We start from the raw sequence: 22,921 nt of genomic DNA, 5'->3' as shown, positions 1-22,921 counted from the left end.
AGATTGGTGCTTCTCTTGCAGTGCTAGAAGCAACTCAATTTTTACCTTCCAATGGTCAATACAATTCTCCAAGAATATTTACAATAGTCCAATTGCCTGGAAAACGTAGCCAAAGACAGTCTCAATTGATAAGTTTCATCAGTTTTCAATAATATTGCACCACAACTAAGATATATGAGAAATCATTTTTCGATGTCAACGCAAACTGTCCCTGGCAGCACTGCTCCATCGGAATCCAATTAAACTAATTGCAATAACTTCGCCTCTAGAGCTGATCCATGTAACTGCTATAACTCAAATGAAAGGCAATAGTCACATTCATTAGCCTTATTTGTTTTTGTGAGCAAATTTGGCCTCAATCAAAAGTTATAGCTGTTTAAAAACATTGTTGTCCACAAACAACATGGGCATGAATGGGTTAAAATATATGGTCACGGCACTAAACATCAATTTCCATTTCTCACACGCCCCCTCTCCCTTTCACACTCTCACTCACTCTCTCATTCTCTCTCCCTTCCTTCGTGTTCCTGGTAATACGACTCACATATTTCATGCTGTTTCTCAATCCATTTCTAAGTTGTGTGATAAGATCTTCTGATAACCTGAAACATTTATTAATGTCCAATCATGTGTGCGATGTAATTGTGGAGGTTTGAGAAGACAATACCTTTTTTCTGCCGTTACTCTGTAAATAGATTTTTGCATTTTAGTGTATGAAAAAAAGCTTATTATTACATCCTACTTGGTAAGTAAATTATTTTATAGTCCTGAGAAAATTTACAAAATGTTGGCATTATGAGAAGACTATAACTTTTTTCAAATGTTCACACCCTCAAGATGAAAGGTGTATCCCTCCGAAACGTTGAACTATGAGTTGGTAGGGGACCAAAATTCGAAAACTAAATCAACTCCAATTTAATTCAGTTCTATTCAGAGCTTTTATATACACTATAATTAAGGAAATTCATGGATCTCTAGAAAAATATTTAATTTAACTGGGTAATATGGATGTTTGAAGATGAAAATTTTAATAAGAGACATTCCACATGCGTTATTTAAACTTTTCGTATCTGAATTGAATTTTAAATGAATCATATGCTCAAACATGTGATGTGAAAAGTAAGAGTATCTTTTTTGTGATATTATTAAAAAATATATATTCATTGCATTGGAATGAACTATTATGAAGAATAACGGATCAAAGCCCAAAAATATCCACGAATTAGATCCGGGAAAATAAGTCTCCTAAAGACCCCATTCTCGATGGGGGATACAAGTACAATGTTTCTTCTAATTTATCGTGGTCCATTTTTGCTCTATACTAAGTAAAATTCAATTGATGTTTCAATGGCAGTCACAATTAGTAGAGAGGCGTTGGATGTACTGTGTACTGAAACGTTTGATCTACATTTTTGTCATACACATTACTGTGTAACAACAAATGAACACGAAGAAAAATTTGTTCGCAGAAAATTTAGACTTGTAATGTCAAGCATGCCTATCCATCTAGAGCAGTTTTATATCAAGTGTCACTTTCAATGGCGCTTGCGTTTCCAACAAATTAAATACTTATCCTGAAAATTTGAACCATTTCTTTTTCGTAGTATTGGTTTGTATAGGACTCATTTATCCATATTTCCTGAACGAGAACTCTGAACGAAACAAGATACACGCTATAAGGATGACTGGAAAGAGAGTACATTATTATCTACTGAATGCACGGCTTTTGTGCTATCGACATAGCCAAGAAACTTCACACTATTTATATCAATGCAAATGAAAATTTTGAAAATTCTACCTGTCTCATTCACGAATAGCATTCTTTCTCTGTCGCTCTCTGTTTAAGGGGTTTGAAAGCATATGTGACCTTGTCTTACTTTACTATTTCCAATTGCGCATATTTACGTATTCTGCAGAAAATTTTTTTTTTTGGGAATATGTAACCAAAATGACAACTTTGAATTCCAAAACAAATTGAACGTTCCAGGTTCCTGAAGACTAATTAAGGTCCATCAATAACGTAGAAATACCCAGGGATGCCAAGTGTTTTTCCAGAAAATCTGTTACATTCTATGAAAACATCTGGAATTGTCTGGATTGTCTATTTTTGGGAGAGTTATAAATGTTGCAATTTATTAATGAAACATATTTGTATGTTAACAAATATATCACAGCTTACTGAAAATTCGATAATTTTAAACGCTTAATTTTCAGCATATGGATTAAAATTGCGTCTCTGAGCTATCAGTATCGTGGATTGCTGGAACTTCTAGCTGAAGAAAATACGACCAAATTTTTTGGAAAAAAACTAGGGCATGGTGTGCTTCCAGCTTTTCTAAAAAGTTTTGTTTTGAAAAGTTGTAGCTCAAAAGGTGGTTTAAAAATCGACTGTGCGTTCTTGTAACTTATTTTCTCATTTTTCAAATTGTCTGGATAAATCTGGACAATTTTTTTGAAATCTGGATCAGACAAATATAAATCTGTATGTCTGGACGACGCTTGAAAATCTGGAAGAATCCAGATAAATCTGGACGGTTGGCACCCCTGGAAATACCAGATAATCGTAAACGACGCCGCCAAAAAAAGAACAACGAAAACAAAAAAGGTTAAAACAAAAAAGAATGAAAGCTTTAGAAAGGATTCGAGTGTGTATCTTCGTCGCGAGCGGTTGACTCTTGTAGAGCTCCCTTCGAGTCGGTTAAGGTTGCACAGAGAAAGCGCAAAATTCGCAAACGAAAAAAGCAGTTTTTTTCCACACCGTATGTCAGATCTTCATAAAAATCAATCAGCGTATGTAGAATGTTGTTACAGTACTGCTGATTGATTTTTATGAAGATCTGACATACGGTGTGGAAAAAAACTGCTTTTTTCGTTTGCGAATTTTGCGCTTTCTCTGTGCAACCTTAATTTTCATTATTTTCGGCGCAGTGTACTGCCTCCCGGTTATAGAAAGTGTCAATAAGGGTGCAATTTTACGATTATACAAAGTTAAGTGGCTTATTTTTTTTTTTATTTAATTCGTTTATTTGACACGGCTCATAGCGGTAGCTTAACGGAGCCGTGGATCTTTTATACGTTTACAATACATGTAAAAATAAAAATAAGAAAACAACAACAAGAATTAATTAATTGGATCTCGTGCGCGCAACTTTTTATTGCGAGCGGAGACCTTTTTTCGCGAGGTCTGCTGGCAAACAGCGTCAGGGGGGTCATTCAATTCTCTCTTGTTTTTCACGTCCCGGTCGAAGCTGGCTTGGTGTCCGGGATCAGATGTTCTCCCTTGCTTCTTGCACTTATTGTTGACCAGTGTAAATCCGTCGTCATTGTTACTGCATTCGTTGCCGATGTTGCTTACAGTTGCTTTTGGGGTGCTTGATGATTCTTTTGCGGTTGTCATTATGGTCTGAACAGCTGCCACAAAATTGGCCACCGTTTGTGGTTCAGGCATTGGTATTGAAAACTCTGTTTTAGGTTGGTTTGCCGTAGATGAGTTGGCAATCGGTTGAGATGCATTTTCCTCTGCATCTTCCGCGCAAGGTTGTCCATGATGAGCTGTCTGATTACAATACTTGCACGTAGGCGTTTGCCCCTCATGGGTGCATAGCGTAGTTTGCATAATTGTAGTTCCGTGAGTATTGAGTTTTATTTCCAAGTAGGAGGGTATAGGCCTTTCAACCCGCATCCTCACTACAAAAACGCCGTTAGGAGTACCCGGGAAGAAGTTTCTCCAAGTATCAGGTGTAACGGATTCTACTTCTCCGTATTGCGACATGCATTTTGCAATTGGCTCAGGAGGGGTACGAGGTGATAGGTCATATAACCTTACATCAATATAATCATTCTCAATGTATACGGGAATCTTAATTCCAACGTTGTCACTTTCAACCACGTGTTTTAAGTTGTTCTTCAAAACGAAACGCTCGGCTTGTGCTAACGTGTTGAATGATATTAACACTACATTGCGAAGATGATGATACTGAAGGTACAAGACTTCCGCAAGCCTAAGTTGCATTTTTACCTTCAGAAGGTATTCCACTTCACTAAAACTCGGTCGTTTTAAACAAAATTTAAAGTCAACGACCGCAGCGTTGGGTCGGAGTAGCGCTTTTTCGTCAACTTTACTCATGATGACAAGAATAATCCGATATTTCCTTTGTTCTCGAGACAATGCACACTAGATCGAGAGGCCTGTTGTTCACTTGGCTCGATTGTACGTCTGACTGCGGCCGAAGTAGAAAGTAGACTCTAAGTGGCTTATAAAAGCATTTTCGGCATATTTTTGAGTGACGCGAGTGGTGACAGTTTGTGAAAATCAAAATCCGGCAAATGAAAAAATATCTTTTCCTCGCATTACGGGCCGTCGATTCCCGATGCAAGGACAATAAAAGTGCACAGAAAACATCTAGAAACACAGTGTATATTCTAAAGATAGTGAAAAATGGTTTTTCAGAGAAAAAAATTCAATCCGAAAAGTGAAAAAAGATACGGCAATAAGAAAAATTAGCATATTCAAATAATTGGCGTTTCATCAGCGACTAGCGACTACCAGGTGTCGCCCCAAAATTCTTCGCCCGAAAAATAGGTGGCAAACCAGCCACTCCAGCTCAGCTAATTTCGTCCGCGTCCCTTGTCACCTATGTTTTATTGGGTGTTTTATAGGCGGTGCTATCTTTGGAAATGAGCCGCCTTGGATATTCAACTGTTTTTTTTACTTTCTTATTTTTTTGCCAATGAGGAGAGGTTTTGATTCTTTAATATTCGGGAACACGTATCTGCCGGTCGGCAAACTTTTCTTTGGACTGAGCAAACTAATTTCTATGTTTCTTTAGGGCTTGTTTTACCAACGGGGGAACTGATCCAAAGAGCATTCAATGTGCTTAGGGAAAACACATGGTCTTATTTGAGTAGAATGATGACTTCAATCATGTATAAGGTTTGAGAATTGACAATTCGCGAGAGGAATCGGGGACCGATAAGCAATTACCTTCAGTTATGTCAGCACGAAGAATAAGTTTTGCTGTCATGTTCGTTCAGCTTTCAATTCTATCTCATGCCTCCACGCGAGTCTAAGTTTATTAATGTCATTTGGTCCTTAGACCGGCGACGACTGGGTGCTATCAGCCTTCTGCCAATAGTAGCAGAATGAGAGGGTGCGAACAGATCTAGCGGAGAAAACAATACCGTCCAAATGAATAGTTGTTGGGAAATCAGCTCCAATAAGACTTTAATTTGACTAGTATCGATGATCGCGGGTCAATACGTACTGAAAATTCGCCGCGTCTGTTTTAATGAATCTAATTTCAAGTTCCGTTATTGGTGGCAAGCCCGTGCATCGTTAACGAAATAGGAAATACTTTCGTTGATTTATAACATCTCGAGCTATCATAACTCTTTGTGTGTATAACGTGTTATCAGTCTGTAGTTTGCAATCCAAAAAATATATTGTGGGGAAGGTATAGCGAAATTAGTCTAAATAATGTCGCACTATTTATGATCCGGCCTATTATGCAGATAAGATTAGCTTTTCTAGGCAAAACTCCCACGATCGGCTGTGTGGAGTTGAAATTGCTTTTGTTTAGAAAACATAGGATACTCTCGGTAGCCGGCTACCCAGTGTTTAAAAAGAACCAAAAACTAAACAAGATCTTCTTTTTCGAGCGATCGTGTTCTCGAAAACTTACTAAACTACTACCTAATGAACTATGTACAGGTCGCATCGCTTACATGGAGCGAATCACCAACTTCGCGACACCTATGGAAGAGTGTGATGAACCTTCTGTATAAGATTCCTCATTTTATTCAAACGATCACCGGGTAAAATCAGCACCGACACGATAGAAACCACGAAAAAATTCGTCGCGTGATTGAATATTATTAAGAAATATAAGCAGTGCTCCTTATAGCCGGCTTTCCGGAGTTCAAGTTGCTTATTTTGCTAATCGTATTAATACAACAAATGATAAATTTCCCACATTCTCGGCAGCCGGCTGCCCAGAGCAATTATTACATGATAACGCCACTGGCACACTTACTAACAACTCTCCCATTCCCGTGATACATGTGGAGATGCAGAGGATTCCTCGGTCTCTAGTAGCAACATGTATCGGACTAACATTCCTTCCTTTCCCAGAAGATCTGCATTCGGACGTGGCCGGCGTCGGTATTGATCAGCATGCAGGGATCAAAATAGATTGTACAATGTGGCTCATCATGTTATTCCCAAGCATGTTGTTCCAATGAAAATTTTGCAACCTAATTTGGTTCTGGTCAATAACGGAGTAGCAACTACGGGCGATCTCTTATGCTTATGCTTAAAAGAATGAAAGCTTTAGAAAGTTGATTGCATATTAATTAGCCATTTTTCAGATGATGGGATTATCAAAAACAATTTATAACTTTCCGATACAATAGTTCTCAAACTCGTACAATCCGGTTTATTCATTTACCTTGTTCAAAAATGGTTTTTAATTTCATTCTGAATAGTCAATTTTTTCATTTCATGGATTTTATTCGTCTTGTTTATTTTATTCATTTTTAATATTTGACTAGTTTTGAGTATATGATTTTTGCATTTTAATTATTTATTTCATTCAGCATTCTTTTTATTCATTTTGTTCATTTGGGTTCATTTAATCTATTTTATTCATTTCATTCTTTGGATTTACTCTGATCAGTTTTTTTTGTACATTTTATTCATATCATTCATTTAACTTGTTTTATTCATTGTTTTCCTTCTATGCATTCTCTTTATTTTTCCAGTTTTTAGTTTCTTTATTTGATTAATTTGACTATTTTTCAGATTTATTCATTTCATCCAAATTATTTATTTGACACAATTTATTTTTTTCAATTAATTTATAACTTGTTAACATCGCCTTATTTTTCATTTTAATCAATTCATTTTCTTCTTCTTTTTATTCATTTAATTAATCCTATTCGTTTCGTTTATTTGATTCATTTGTTTTATTTATTCATTTTATTCAATTCATTTACTCTTTTATTAGTTTTGTTCTTTTCATTCATTCCAATCATTTTATTCATTTTATACATTTCATTCATTTGATTCATTGTTTTCACTGGATTCATTAAATTCGTTCTATCCATTTGATTAATTTGTTTCTTTTGAGTTAATTGATTCATTTTGTCCTTTTCTTTAATTTTAATAATTTCATAATCAGTCATTCCACATATTTATTTCATTTAATTTGTTAGTTTGTGTCAATTTAATTTGTTCAATTAATTTTATAACTATTTTTAAATATTGACTAATTTTTCATGTATTGAGCTAATCCAATTTGATTTATGTATTTTATTAATTTGATTTATACAAATCATTGTACTCATTTCATGAATTTGAAAACATTTTGTTTTGCATTTTTGCCTTTCTCATATAGAAAGGTTATGCAATCAATCTAAAAATCGTCAAACCAAATCCCGGCCGCGATTTTTTTTTGACTTTTTTAGGCGTAGGTAGAAGTATCCAGTGAGGGGTTGCTATTTTAAAATTGAAACTAGTTTAAAATTTCTTAACAAGTTGAAAATTTTCGACAAGGCCCGGACCCCCCGGATCCGCTTCCTTGATCCGCCGCTGGTTTTAAGCGATGTTTCAGTGTCGACACATAGCATCTCGAGATCGTGGCTGGCGATCCATTGTATGTGCAAATCGTACTGAATATGTAATATACATTTCCACCGTTGTATTGAACATAACTAGCCATGGAATCGTAGTCTGGACAAATGAGAAAGGCACAGTTGCACCACTAGGTGGAATAAAACAGGTTTTTGCTTTATTTTTTTATTTGGTTCGTTTTATTGATTTTCTATATTCTATTCAGTTTATTTGAGGTTTTATTCGTGCAAGACCAGAAACTGCAAACTAATAAAAGAGTTCTGCAAATTAATACATGATCCAACAGTGACATGTGTAAGAAAAGTCTCATCTCACTGCAAGGTGGATTAAGTTAGTTTTTTCTATACGAAAAACAATATGCAGTATCAACTCACTCAAGTTTTTCTGACAAGTAACGTTGTAAATGTTAAATTAAAATGAATCCCTTATTTTAGAAAATGCGATAAATGCGTGATGCTTTATTATTGAAAAAGCCTCTGATATCAGTATAAATTAATGATGTTTCAATGAAAGTAAATAAAACGGGTTAATTTTTATTTTATATCGAATTCAAGAAGTGTGCAACGTAGCCCCCAGCTAACCCACAAAAAATATTTTTGAACGCTATAGGAACAACTTTTTTACTTTGTGAGCCAATTCTGCTCATATTTGGCATAAACAGTGATGTACCAAATCGGGTTTTTATAATTTTGGGGAAAAACCCAAGGTTTTTTCCCGGTTAAAATGGTTTTTTCGCGGGAAGATCGGGTTTTTCGCATTTTTTGATGTTTTGGTAATTGAACATTAATGTATTGTTATCCAAACATTTTTATTTTATTTATGAGCATTATTGTCATAAAGTTTTGCATGTATATGAATTCTCAATGGTTTTCCTCGATTGAATCATTGTTATAGCGGTGATCCAACATTTTTTTACAAATATTGTGGTTAAATAAGTGATAAAACTTTTCAATGTTTGGGCTAAGTCGATTGTGCTTCTTACTGTGAATCCACCTAAACGAACTAAACATTTTTTTCTACTGTTGCTGATGTAGCTGATAACGAAAAAATTCGGATTGTGAGTTGTTAGAGTTCTGATTACGGTTCATACTAATGACGAATGTCAAGGCCACTCGCAGTCTGCATATGACTCACTTTTCACCGTACTAAATAGGTATTTTCTAAATTTTGTGTGAATACCTACCTCATTTCGCTAAAAGTATAGCAACCCCTAAAATGAGTAACAAGCAGAATAAAAGTAGTTTGGGCATCACACGATTATTCTAATTTTCACTTGTCAGAGTAACAATGACTATTGTTCCCAGTATTATATGAAACCAGTTGGAATATGGAATGGACCGAAATTAAAGTCGCAGGAACAGAACATGCTTCGTAAACCCCGTATTAAATATATTAGAATGTGAAAATTGAATTTAAACTTCAAGTTTCAAAATTGGACAGGAGCTTTTCGATTATGTCCTACAGAATAAAAACCGTAAAAAAGTATATCCGGTTCTTGCAAAGGACTTTTCTTTATCCAACTTTTAATCTTGAATGTAACGTTGTACGGAATTTCCTCTGAGCGAATTATACTGGAGGTTCATCCTTGCCGACTTTTTCGGGTGAGAATATTCTAAGCGATTGTCATGCTCAAGGATCTCTGTCCGATTTTTACGCTTGATGTTTATATTCGATTTTTACATGCTAAGATATCTGGAGTGGATTCTACAAAGTATGTTTTATCCTTGCGACTTTTATTTTCGGTCTTTCAAATGTAAATGCAAGATTCTTTAACCCTCCGGAAGCCGCGCTTATGGCCCACTGAATGAGCAGCCGCTGTTGCCCTAAGACGATTTCGCTAGATTTTCAGAGCAGCGTGCACTCGGTGCACTAGCGCGACTGCCGAAAGGATAAAAAAAATTAAATGAACATTATACATTCGATAAAACGAAAAAACCCACATTTCGTCCGGGTTAAAATGATTTGGGAAAAAACCCGGTTAAAACTCAAAAATAAAAACCCGGGACGATGGAATTTTTCCCATCGGTACATCACTGGGCATAAATAATACATACACGATGACGATAAATCTGTGCTGATATGATACAAATCCATCGATTATAAAAGGAGTTATAATTCGTCAAAATTGAAAAATTGATAAAAAGTGCGCAAAGATACCCCGCACGACGGTAATTTTTCTTTTTTTTTTGGCATGCATCGACAGAACTCATCTTTCCAAATTTAACAATATGTATACTAGACCGACAACTTTTTTTAAAACTTTTTTGGAACACTGCTTAATCAAGTGTTAATTAGCTCTAGAAACCATATGTCAAATATAAACTTTTTCCTATAGCTGTAGTTCACTCACAACAGTTTACAAGTTTCTATGGTAAAATATATGGAAGATCGGAAATTAAAAAAATTCATTAAAACTGGTACAGTTACTCTTTTTACTAGCGAACAAAGTTGCATAATGATTGAAGGTTACCAGAGAAAGTTATTTAACTTCGAAGCTTAGAAGAAGTTTTGAAAAGCATCAGTGGCGGCGCTAAGGGGGGGGGGGCGAAGGGGGCAACCGCCCCGAGCGCAAAATCAGGGGGCGGCATTTCCTACTCAATAAATTTCTATAGTGTTTTAGTAATTGTTCAAGTTTCATTAATCACGATAAAAATCAATTTATTTCATTTTGGCAACTATTGACGATTAAATAGGTTGAGGATCGGGATGATGGATGCGATAGAACAAAACTATATACATATTGCAAGGTAGTAGTGGGAGTATGCTGATTAATTTGTTGGGATTAAACCAGGGAGCATTATCATATACAGGTGACTTGGTCCATGGTTAAGAATATCTCATTCTACACGAATAATCAAATTTCAATTGTTACGGAATTATTGAACTTTTCTGTGAACTATTTTTTTTTCTTTTATTGCCTCCAACTCATAAAGAATACATTGTATTTTCAATGTTTTAATTCCATTGGAGAGGTGTTTTCTTTGCTATTAAATTGCGGGTACGGTACCAGCATAGTAGATAAGACAAACGGTCTAATAAGTGTTCTATAGAAGTTTAGCTTCGTGCGGTAGCGAACGTTGTTCGACCGAAGATTTTTTTTGAGTAAGTAGACCCGGCCATTAGCGAGGGGTAAACAAACCTGCAATTTCTTTTTGTTCAGTGATTCCTAGACGGGAGGTTATGCGAAAGCTTAAAAACGATAAGGTCGTTGGGAAGGGCAGAATCCCGGCTGAACTTCTAAAAATTAGGAGTGACTGGCTGTGCGAAGCAATCCACTGCGTGATTGGGATGATATGCGTGGAAGGAAAAATGCCTTCGGATTGGTTGAATGGCCTCATATGCTCAATCTTGGAGAAGGGCTGTAAACTTCCGAGGAATAATGATCCTCAATGCTGCCTACAAGGTAGTTTCTCGTGTTCTGTTGGGTAGACTGCGCCCGTTGGCTGAATGCTTTGTCGACGAATATCAAAGCGGGTTTCGAGAAGGACAGTTAACGACGGATCAAATGTTTACCCAGCGACAAACTCTGGATATATTCCGGGAAAACAATTTGCGGACTCACCATCTGTGTATTCAAGGCGGCATACGACACAGTAAAACAAAACGAACTGTGGCAGATAATGCTTGAGCGTGGTATCCCGACAAAACTGATTAAGCTGATTCGTATGATACCGGATAGGATAAAATCAAGCGTTGTTCAGCCCACCGCAAACTTCCTATTTTTACGGTATGCGCGATTGATGGTTCTTCCAGCAGCTGATGCAACTCATGGTTCATACGCCTGCGTTACGTTCCGTCTTCCATCTGCACGCCACCATAGATGGTACGCAACACCTTTCGTTCGAAAACTCCAAGGGCGCGTGGGTCCTCCACGGGCATAGTCCAGATCTCGTGGCCGTAGAGGACCACCGGGCTAATCAGCGTCTTGTAGATTTTGTTCGACCGGAGTGTCCTCCGGAGTCCAAAGTAGGCACGATTTCCCGCCAAGTCCGTCTCTGAATTTCTCTGCTGGTATCATTGTCGGTGGTTACCAGATTGCCCAAATACACGATTTCGTCGACCATCTCGAATCCGTCACCGTCAACCGAACACGGGATGGGAGGTTCACAGTGTCGTCTCTAGAACCTCTTCCTCTCATGTATTTTGTCTTCGAAACGTTGATGGCAAGTCCAATCCTGCTGGTTTCAGTCTGATGTACGTTTCCGACATCGCCTCAAATTTCCGTGCCATTATGTCAATGTCGTTGGCGAAGCCAAGAAGCTGGACGGACTTCCTGAATATCGTGCCACTCGTGTCTATCCCCGCTCTCCTTATTATACCTTCTAACACAACGTTGAACAGAAGACACGATAGACCGTCACCTTGCCTTAACCCTCTTCGAGATTCAAAGGGACTCGAGAGTGTCCTTGATACTCGAACAACGCACATCACCCGCTCCATCGTCGCTTTGACTAATCCTGTTAGCTTATCCGGAAAACCGTACTCGTGCATTATCTGCCATAGCTGATTTCGATCGATGGTGTCATACGCCGATTTGAAATCAGTGAACAAATGATGTGTGGGCACGTTGTATTCGCGACACTTCTGCAGAACCTGCCGAATTGCGAATATTTAGTCCGTGGTGGCACGGGAACCCATGAATCCCGCTTGGGAGTGCACCACGAACTCCCTTGCAAATTGTGACAATCGACGGCAAAGAATTTGGGACAGGACCTTGTAGGTGGCGCTAAGTAGTGTGATCGCGCGGCAGTTGCAGTAATCCAACTTGTCACCTTTTTTGCAGATTGGGCAAACAACACCCTGCATCCACTCCTCCGGAAGAATCTCCTCCTCCCAAATATTGGCGATTATCAGTGTAGCGCTCTAGCCAGTGTTTCACCACCGTATTTTAATAGCTTGCTGGGTAGTTGATCTATACCGGCAGGTTTGTTGTTTTTCAGCCGACCGATCTCCTCTTTGACTTCTTGGAGATCAGGGGCCGGCATCCTATCGTCTTCTGTGCATTCTCCAAGATCCGTTGCCATACCGCCTTCGTCCTCTGCTGCTTCTTCAAATACTAGTTACATATGATAACGATTTTAGCCACAAAGGAAAAAGGGACGTTGTTGCTGCGAGCATGGTTTGCGTAGTCAGCTAAAAACCAATAGCCTAAGAATGCGCGCAAAACTTGATTTATTCAAATCACTGATACTCCCTGTTGCTCTATACAACCATGAAGCTTGGATGTTGAAGGAAGTAGGTTATCGATTGCTCGGTTTGTAGAGAAGAATTCTGCGTTCAATACGCGGCAGCACAGTAGAAAATGGAGAATGGCGCCAGTTAAGTTATGATCAGAGTATTTTAAAGAACATAACACATACTGTTGGGAAGGTCATTTCTCGTTTTTTCCAGAACACAGAAATTGAAAATTGGTTAAAAATGACCGGGCAGAAAAGTTTTTAACGCTGAAGGTCCCGAAAAAGACAATTTTTTTTGCTATGAATCAAAAATGGAAAAGGTAGTCGAAGACAGTCTAAATCCCTGACTACATACGGGGAACGTGCCATTTAAGCCAGTATATTCTGATTCCTGATACGTTCCCGTCGGATGTTTGTCTTCATATATCGTTTCAGTGTGTCATAAATTGAAATACTTACTGAGAGTGCTCAGGAACAGGTTTCTGATTGTGAAGTTAATGTTTTCGTTCAATTGAAAATCATTTTTTTCTGACAGGGTTATGATGGCAAAAAATTTCAGAAAGAGGTACGTTGAACGAAAACAGATTGAAAACCACTGTTCTAAGTAATCAATTTCAGGTAAATTTAAGATTATAAATTTAATAGATAAGCCGGAAATATTTATACAATGCAGCTTCCATTTTTGTTTCCAGGTTTTAGTCACCGTTCATGAATGTTACCGTTTTTCAGTTGATATTTTTCGGTGATAATTAATCAAAACCACAGTTTTCCGTTTACGTTTCAGCTTACTTCCCTATTTAATTTCAGCCATCCTCAGAATTATTCACTCACGCGCCTATCCCTCGGGGGGGGGGGGGGGGGGGGGGTGGTTTATCAATTGAAAAATGGTAACAAACTCAATTTGACAATAGCCAAAAAGGGTAAAACTTTTGCATGAAGCGAAAGTAAGAAAGATTTAAATATTTAATAATATATAAACAAGTGATGGCTTCACAATAAATATTAATAACAAAATATTGACAATAAAATGTGAAGATTTTTATGCAGGTATTTTCTAATACTTTTATCATATTTGTTTCATATGAATAGGTGGAAAATAATCGAACTCTTCAAAATTCATTATTGAAGAGGCGGCAAATTTAATTTTTGGCCCCGAGCGCCAAAACACCTCGCGCCGCCACTGAAAAGCATGTGCGAGAAAGAGACGCAGCATTCAACATTACAATATCGTTTTACCACAAGTCGGACCAATTTGCAGTTTTCTGCGATGTTGCTTCTTTCGTCGACATCTGAGGAGTTTAGGATACATAAGATGATGCTGGTATTTTTACTGAATTTTTTGTTTCCGTTACCGATATTTCCTGTATTTCTACATGCGAGCTTAAAAATTCTTGTGAGTAAACCAGGGGCCCTATTCTCACAGTCACGTCACTTAGTGACTAGAAGGAAATTTTCTTCTAGTCACTAGGTGACGTAACTGTGAGAATAGGGCCCCAGAAGTATCCGAAAAAGTTTTTCTGGAGCCAGTTACCATTCCGAAAAAAGTCTGCCAATCTAATATATAGAGGAACCCCAGGCTATTCGGACCTACCTATGAAAATCGCCCTTTTAGGTGGATAGATGTCAAAAAATTTACCGGTCAAAGGTCCTAATTGTGTTCAACGGTTTGGTTTCATCCACCTGTCATAGATGGAGGAAACAAATCGAAAATAACTTTTCGGTCGGATTATTTTTATGGTGGAATCTGACCAACCGGAACTGTACGTCTCCCGAATAAGTTTTACAGCGACATAGAGCATTTCAACACCATTATAAAAACTTTAGAAGAGCTGATTCAAATGTTTAAATGGCTCTACCCCATTTGGCATAATGTGATATGGCATAATGCCATTTGGCATAATGTCATATGGCATAATGACCATTTGGCATAATGGTTGTTTGGCATAATGGTTATTTGGTATAATAGTCAGTTGGCATAAAGGTGATTTGGCATAATGGCAATTTGGCATAATGACCATTTAGCATAAAGACCATTTGGCATAACGCCATTTGGCATAACGCCTTTTGGCATAATTCTATTTGGTATATTTTTTTTTGGCAAAGTGAACATTGGATTAACGACAAGTTAGCATCTAAGGATTTCATTCTACTTATGTAGATTTTAAAAAGAAATTTTGACAATCTTTCTATTTAACAACAGCTCATTTTTAAAAGAAGGGAAAATCATCAATGATTTATACCGAACTATCTAGTCTGTACTTATCCTAATTATTGAAAGATAAATGACATACTTTACTGAAAATTCATTCTTCTTTTAATTATGAGCTGTTCTTCAAGCGGTTATATACAAAGTTGTGGCGAAAAAGTGAGCTAAGTTAGTAATTTTTTTTAAAGTGTTTTATGCAAAGCTTATATGAAAAAGCGAAAGACAGTTTGTTAGTAGTACTATCGAAAATAGAAAAACGAAATTGAATCAAAAAAATATTCAAGGTTGTCGGAGTTATGGCCCATCCCTCAAAGCGTGTTTTTAGGCAGAGGTTTGCGGTGAAAGATCTCCAAGCCGAATCGCTCAACTGATTTCCAAAAATTCAAAAGATTATTGAAGAAAAATGTAATGTGATGTAGTTGAACGGATCGGTTTTCTAATAGAATAGAGAATATTGAGTTTTTGGGTGTTTTAAATTGAGTTTTTTTGGTGTTTTAAATTTTAAACAAAAATTCATTACAAAGAATCGAAAAATTTTTGATAAAAAAGGAACCGTTCAAGTACACGAGGATGTAAACTTTGAGATATCACGTTCACCGCAACGGTACTTTTCAAAAAATTTCATTCCGAGATAATTGCGTTTAAAATTTTGTGTTAACTTCATTCGTAGAAGAACTAGCTCGCTACAAATGGCTGTAATTTGAAATCTAGTGCTCCGATCTGGATGAAATTTTTCACAGATTCTTTCAAAAGGTTGTACTTTCAGAATATTCAATAAAAAAAATTCCAGTTTTTTGCAATTTTTGCGAAGGTTTGCAAATTCCTAATTTCATATTTCTACAATTTATGATATCTTACTCAAAGCAAATTTTACTTTTAAAATCCTTGTGTAAATAAATTCAGTAAACTAAGCATTTGTTCTGGTTCTGTTTCTTTCAATAGTTTATGTGCAAATTAAAACAAAATAAATTATATTCAATGATTTTATTCGTATTAGCCGTCATAGGGATTAGAAAGTTTAATGATAAAATCATCTTTATTGCGAGCCCAGATTTGCTGCTATTGCTTGAAGATAATTAATAGTATTAAAATTTTGTAAGTTCTTAACAATTTTGCACAGTTTCGCATCAATTATCTGATATTTGGTACGACGCTTCTTCTCGGAGGTTAGTGACATATGCGCCAAGATTTGTGAAGCGATAAATTTTTCCTCTAGTTTCAGTTCTTTTTGGCACATTTTTGCCTTTCTCATATAGAAAGGTTATGAAATCACTCTGAAAACCGTCAACCTAATCCTAATAATTTTTTTTTTTGCTGGCATAAGGTTTCTGGATTTTAACAGGGGCGTAGTTGAGGATGTACGGAGAGGTGATACGCCCCCCCTCTACTGTTCACTCCCCTCCCTTTAAAATCCCCTTAAATCACCCCTCAGACCAACACCCCACCCAGTCCTCATACCCCTCCCCCCCCTCCTAACCCCATCATCTTTAAACCACCACCATATCTCAAAGCATACCAAATTAAGTTGGGGAGTCGTTCGTTCGTGGGATTTTCGCCCTCCTCACACACTACCCCCGCATGAAAAAATGAGTTAGCAGGCAGATAACATTGAACTAATGCTGATTAGACTAATTAAGTATGATATTTTTTGTTTCAAGTGTTTCACCGTCGACACATATCTCATCAAGTTCGTGGCTGGCAAGCCATTGTGCATAAGTGCAAAGAGTACTAAGAATGTAATGGACATTTCCACAATTATGTTGAAAATAACCTGCCACCGAGCCGTAGTTTATAGAAATGAGAAAGACACAATTGAACCGCTAGGTGGATTAAAACAGGTTTTTTGTATGTATTAAAATAGTTTTCATTTTTGTTGAAAATCTGCAACAAACGATTTTGTTGGATATATTTCCACCAGTTCATGCTTAAATGAAAAAAAAAAAAACATCCATTATGCCTTGAACCAGGGAACTCTTCGGCAAACGCATTGATAAGAGCCTTTCCAAATCTGTTAAAATCACTTCTGGATGCAATTCAACGTCGATCTCATCAGCAATTTCTATAAGCTTAGGCAATCCTGCTCTATAGAGAGATTCTTATTTGCTTGTCATCAGAGCAAACACCAAAGGGAAGGTGCAGTGCTCGCCTCGATAGTAAAACGCAGACGAAATAAACTAGTCGAATGTACTGTAGACCAGGCTGATCTTTCCTGGACCGTCAATCACCATTCTCCCTGCACTCATAACGCATAGGCATTCTCCGTGTTTGCGCACATTCAGCAAATGCGGGGTGCAAATTGGTTATGCCAAATCACCCTTATGCCAAATGGCATTATGCCAAATGGCATTATGCCAAATGACCATTACACAGTGGCTCAAAACAGCGTTTTGAGGTACTTAATTCACTGGAGTCAAAACTGTCCATATTAGCGATTTCACATATTCTACAATGTTTGTGTGTGTAAAAAGCGCCATCTTTTGGTAACATTATTTTTTATAAAAATTGATCATAGTAGGCTACAGAAAATTTAACTTTTGAACCGAAAGAGATAGCGCTTGGCTGTCTTCGACAAAGTTGTAGAGGAGAGCATTTTTATAAATTTTGCAGAAGACATGTTGTCTCTGTCACTCATAGTAATCGAGTTATGAGAAGTTCTCTATGGTGAACTGCTTCATTTCCTATTTTCACTCATAACTTTTCTATTTCTGATTTTTCGCATTAACAATGTTCTAAGGTATTTTTTATAATCATAAAACACACAATTTTTCCGAAGAGACCAGATAGCTGTGAATGCTGTGTAAAGACTTATAGCTGATTTTGATTTAATTTTGGCCTGTTTTTGAACCCGTGTGACCACACTATCGGCAAAAAATGTAATTATACTATCTATTATTCTAATAGGACTAGGTTTCACCTACAAAACGAAGGTAAAATTGTTTGTCCATAAGCACCCGTTCAAAAGTTATACACTTTTGAAAACTTTATGTCTGGCCCTCCTGAAGTCGCGTGAATGGCTCACTGAACGAGTAGGCGGGTGTTCAAAGACGCTTTCGCTTGATTTCCGGACTGACGCGCACTCTGTGTACTAGTGCGTCTACCGCAAGGTTAACACTGATATTGAATGATTTTCCAATGCGTTGCGTTGCGTTGCGTTGCGAAGCACGGTGCTATTCGTAGATTGCATACTAACGATTATCATGTTGCCTATAGGTAGCTCAACTCATCTTGCTTGTGAGATAAATGATCGGGAATGAACTTTATCTCTTATGAGTTCAGTAAACCAATAGCATGAGAATCGTTATTGCCGGCCACGACCATCTTCACCGATACTTAGGATAGGGTAGGAAATGTTGATGTAATACCTACTTATGGAAGGCCCCCGACTCAGCGACGCTTCCATAGGTATTACGGAGTTGGATTGAAGGACAGGTACAGGTCTAGGATTCGCCACAAGCAGGCAATGCGACCACAAAATGAATATGTTTTATGCGGTGGGATAGTTAATCTCCGAGTACACGTATACTCAGAGCAAAAATGTATTTAGTTATGATTTTTCTTGTGTTTAAACTCTGGATAGCCGGCCATCGAGAGTGATTTAGTTTCTCCCTAAACTACAGCAATTTCAACTCCAAACAGCCGGCCGTAGGAGTATTGCTAAAAGTGCGAGCTAGTCTGATATCAATATTCGTTTGAGAATTGGGCAGTAAGAACACAAGATAAGAGTATTTTTAATATGCACTTTTAAATAAAGCCACAACTTAGTCTTTTCTCATATCGAGTTATAGCCCCCGCGGGCTGTACCTACCTCCAACCTCTAAGGCAAAGTTTCGCCGGACCACCGATCGCGATCTACTTTCAAATATCCAGTGTATGCACATATATACATACAAGCACACATGTATGCATGCCTGCATACATACATATGAAAAGACGTATGTATACATGTATACATACACACTCATGCACACATTCACACACATATATTCGCACACACCTATGTGCACATATACATTAGAGTGGGACATGGTTATATGAAAAAAATAAAATTTGCCTCCGAGCAACTTTCTGGGCCCCACTCAGCCCCCAGAACAACCCCGCAAATTCCCAGCTCGATCAACGAAACTACATCCCTGCGCCCACGGTCCAATGCTTACACGGGACTCCGCATGGGAAAACCGTCCTTTGCAAATCAATTCTCCCAAGAGTCGCCCGTCATCTCCCAAAAACAAACAGACGTCTGATTTTTATAGGAAATTTGCCAAGGAAACAAAGTCTAGAAGACCGCAGAACGATCCGATGCTTGTGGAAAAAGTCATTAAGCAAAAACCGACTGATGCCCCGAAGACCGACGAAAATTCCACCTAAAACTAACTAACCTAAAACTAAAATTCATACGGTATAAACCGGACCGAGATGAAAGTGTATATCACCCATTGGAAAATCATTCAATATCAGTGTTAACCTTGCGGTAGACGCACTAGTACACAGAGTGCGCGTCACTCCGGAAATCAAGCGAAAGCGTCTTTGAACACCAGCGCCTACTCGTTCAGTGAGCCATTCACGCGACTTCAGGAGGGCCAGACATAAAGTTTTCAAAAGTGTATAACTTTTGAACGGGTGCTTATGGACAAACAATTTTACCTTCGTTTTGTAGGTGAAACCTAGTCCTATTAGAATAATAGATAGTATAATTACATTTTTTGCCGATAGTGTGGTCACACGGGTTCAAAAACAGGCCAAAATTAAATCAAAATCAGCTATAAGTCTTTACACAGCATTCACAGCTATCTGGTCTCTTCGGAAAAGTTGTGTGTTTTATGATGATAAAAAATACCTTAGAACATTGTTAATGCGAAAAATCAGAAATAGAAAAGTTATGAGTGAAAATAGGAAATGAAGGAGTTCACCATAGAGAACTTCTCATAACTCGATTACTATGAGTGACAGAGACAACATGTCTTCTGCAAAATTTATAAAAATGCTCTCCTCTACAACTTTGTCGAAGACAGTCAAGCGCTATCTCTTTCGGTTCAAAAGTTAAATTTTCTGCAGCCTACTATGATCATTTAAAAAAAAAAAAATATTACCAAAAGATGGCGCTTTTTACACACACAAACATTGTAGAATATGTGAAATCGCTAATATGGACAGTTTTGACTCCAGTGAATTAAGTACCTCAAAACGCTGTTTTGAGCCACTGTGCATTATGCCAAATGGTATTATGACAAATGACCATTATGCTAAATAACCTTTATGCCAAATGACTATTATGCCAAATTCACATTATGCCAAATGGTCATTATGCCAAATAGCATTATGCCAAAGGTCATTATGCCAAATGACATTATGCCAAATGGGATAGAGCCTGTTTAAATTGGCTGACAGTTTTTCATATGACAGCTGGAGGAATACAAACCCCCAAGTAGTGTGAGTGAAATCATTTGCATAGAACTCTATAGCACCGCGTGGGCAAAAGAAAAATTCTCTTTTTTCCGTCGTTTCTGAACCTATTTTCACCAATCTTTCACTGTTCACCACTTCACCACTGAAGAAGCACTTCGTTCGTGTATTCGTCGAAAAATAAAACGCGAATATCGCAAAAACACCGAAGAAGCAATGTGTTTGTATTGCGAATGCGCGTTGTAGATACCGTGCGGCACGGTGTTTCCAACTCAGATGAAGGTTGTCCTTGTTGAATAAGCACGGATAACTTATGAAAAGGTCGTAATGAAATGAAATAATTACGTTTCGTGGAACAAAACTTTCAACTTACAAACAGGCATAATGCGACGAATTAGTCTTTTTTTTTAAATTAAATTCCAATTGTCTCGAAAACTATCGCGTTTTGAAAGATTTTCGTTAAGTGCAGTTTGATTTACAATGACATTTAGAAAAACATTTCATACTCAATTATAATTTTGTTTCAATTTGTGTGAAATTTAAAAACATGATTAAAGTTATCGCTAGACTAACTTTTTTACTGATAGTTTCTCCATTCCGCAATTGCATTTTAAATGTTTCTTTTCTCTTTAGGTTTTCCTTGACAAAAGACAAAAAATTAAAAAATGGGTTTTCCTCTAATTTAATTTTTTACCATTAATTTTTGTGTTTGTGAAAAATGTCGCAACATTATCTTCAGTGTATATTTTTTCGGGCAGAAGTTTTCATTCCCTTTAATTTTTCCATAGATAGTTTTGCTGTATAAAATACGGTAACCGATCAATTTGTTTTAAAAGTAATGCACGCAAATACATCAGCGCGCTTCATAAATCCGAACACAACTGCCAAGTTTTGTTAGAATCGACGATGGTCATATTATGGCCACTTTCCTCATGGAATTCCTCATTGCAATAAAATATTTCTGAGGGGTTTGTTTTAACCCCAGCACTTTTCTGCGTGAGACTGTCCATTCTGGTGAAGCACGGCCCTTTAGATACATTTATTTGTTACCTACGTGGACTTATTGGATAGAGCTACAACAAAAAGAATTCTTGGTAAATACATTTATTCAACGGAAAACACATTTTTGCCTATAGCATACTAAACGTTCGTAGACTTTCATAGGGGAACTGGAGGCAAGCCCGACACTGTGGGTAAGTCCGACACCCCACGACTGTTCTCAGTTATCAAATTTTAAATAATACAAATTTTAAATAATACAAGTGACATTATTTATTCGTAACACCACACATTCGAATGCTCTTCCTCTTGCTACGCGATGAAACTCCAGAAAGCATGTATTTGCATTACACATACTCATATACATATGATTACACTTTATCACACATACACAACACATTTTTAATGAAAAAATTGGACGAAAAGAAAGTTAAAAAGTGTGTCGCTCTTGCCCCTTTGGGGTGTCGGTCTTACCCGCAGCGTTTTTAAAATGACATTTTTCTCCATTTTATGGCAACCAATAATTTTTAATGAATCCAATTTTCTGAGACGCTGAAAAAATTATGTCTTGTTAAGAACCATCTAAACAAGGATTATGCGCAGAATAATCAATGCTAGGAGCTTTGTGAAATTTTAGAAAAATGATTGCGCTTAAGGTGTCGGACTTGCCCCCGGTTCCCCTACACATATTTTTATAAATGTCATGCTACCGTTGAGCGTACAGTTTATTGACTCCAGCCAACTATACGGAACGTTATTCTGTTTTTTTTTTGCAGCATTCGCCGTGGTCTGAATGAGGATCTGGTCTGGGGCGGATCGGAGAGCAGCAAAAAGTCAGTTGTTTTGCCAGCAGAGCCAACCGGAAGCTATACCTTCAATGTGACCGATTTTCCAGGAAACAAAACTATTTTTCTCGTCCATGTGCGGTTGTACGATAGCAGAAGATGCTACGTGGAAGCTGCACCCAGACGTGGTACGTACGGTTGATGTTTATCCTTTGCGACAGCATTGGTGCGCCGATCAATGGTAGTCCCATCTGAGCGAATTTATAACAACTTTCTGTTTGTATAATTATTAACTTGACAAATTAATGCAACCATTGAATGTGTCTTGTTCAAGGCTAATAATGCTAATCTTGTGACGGTCCGTAGTTTGTAATGCGTAGGGAGTATTATGCTTGAAATTATAGATATTATATTTACATACTAAAGCTACGACTGTATACATACTGATTCACGGTGTCTTTGTCGAACAACTTTATTCAAAAAAAATCGGCATCTGTAAAACTTCGGGATATGAAAGAATGGACTTTTCCCTTTCATTTGAAAGTAAAATTAAACGTTAGCTTTAATGAAATTAATTCGCATTTTTGCTACTAATTGGTACTATAGACATTCAAAAAATACTAAAAATGAGAATTTGACGAAAAATCTCATTGTCTACAATTTCGTAGAAAGCTATATAAATCGATGTAAAATCACCCGAGAAAGTTATTAAAATTTCATCAGT

At 37.3% G+C, this 22,921-nt stretch overlaps 1 protein-coding gene across 3 annotated transcripts in view; it reads left to right on the top strand.

The window, feature by feature from the left end:
- LOC131679013 (tyrosine-protein kinase Mer) overlaps nt 1-22,921 on the top strand; it is a 424,032-nt gene that overhangs the window by 204,043 nt on the left and 197,068 nt on the right. For all 3 annotated transcript variants that reach the window (XM_058959521.1, XM_058959522.1, XM_058959523.1), the window contains one exon: nt 22,189-22,385. In XM_058959521.1, the coding sequence (XP_058815504.1) occupies nt 22,189-22,385 (197 nt within the window). The remainder of the gene's footprint in view (nt 1-22,188; nt 22,386-22,921) is intronic.

This window comes from Topomyia yanbarensis, chromosome 2 (genome assembly GCF_030247195.1).
Source record: "Topomyia yanbarensis strain Yona2022 chromosome 2, ASM3024719v1, whole genome shotgun sequence".
NCBI lineage: Eukaryota > Metazoa > Arthropoda > Insecta > Diptera > Culicidae > Topomyia > Topomyia yanbarensis.
The sequence above is the reverse complement of the archived record's forward strand: the minus strand, read 5'-3'. Positions and strand labels throughout refer to the sequence as shown.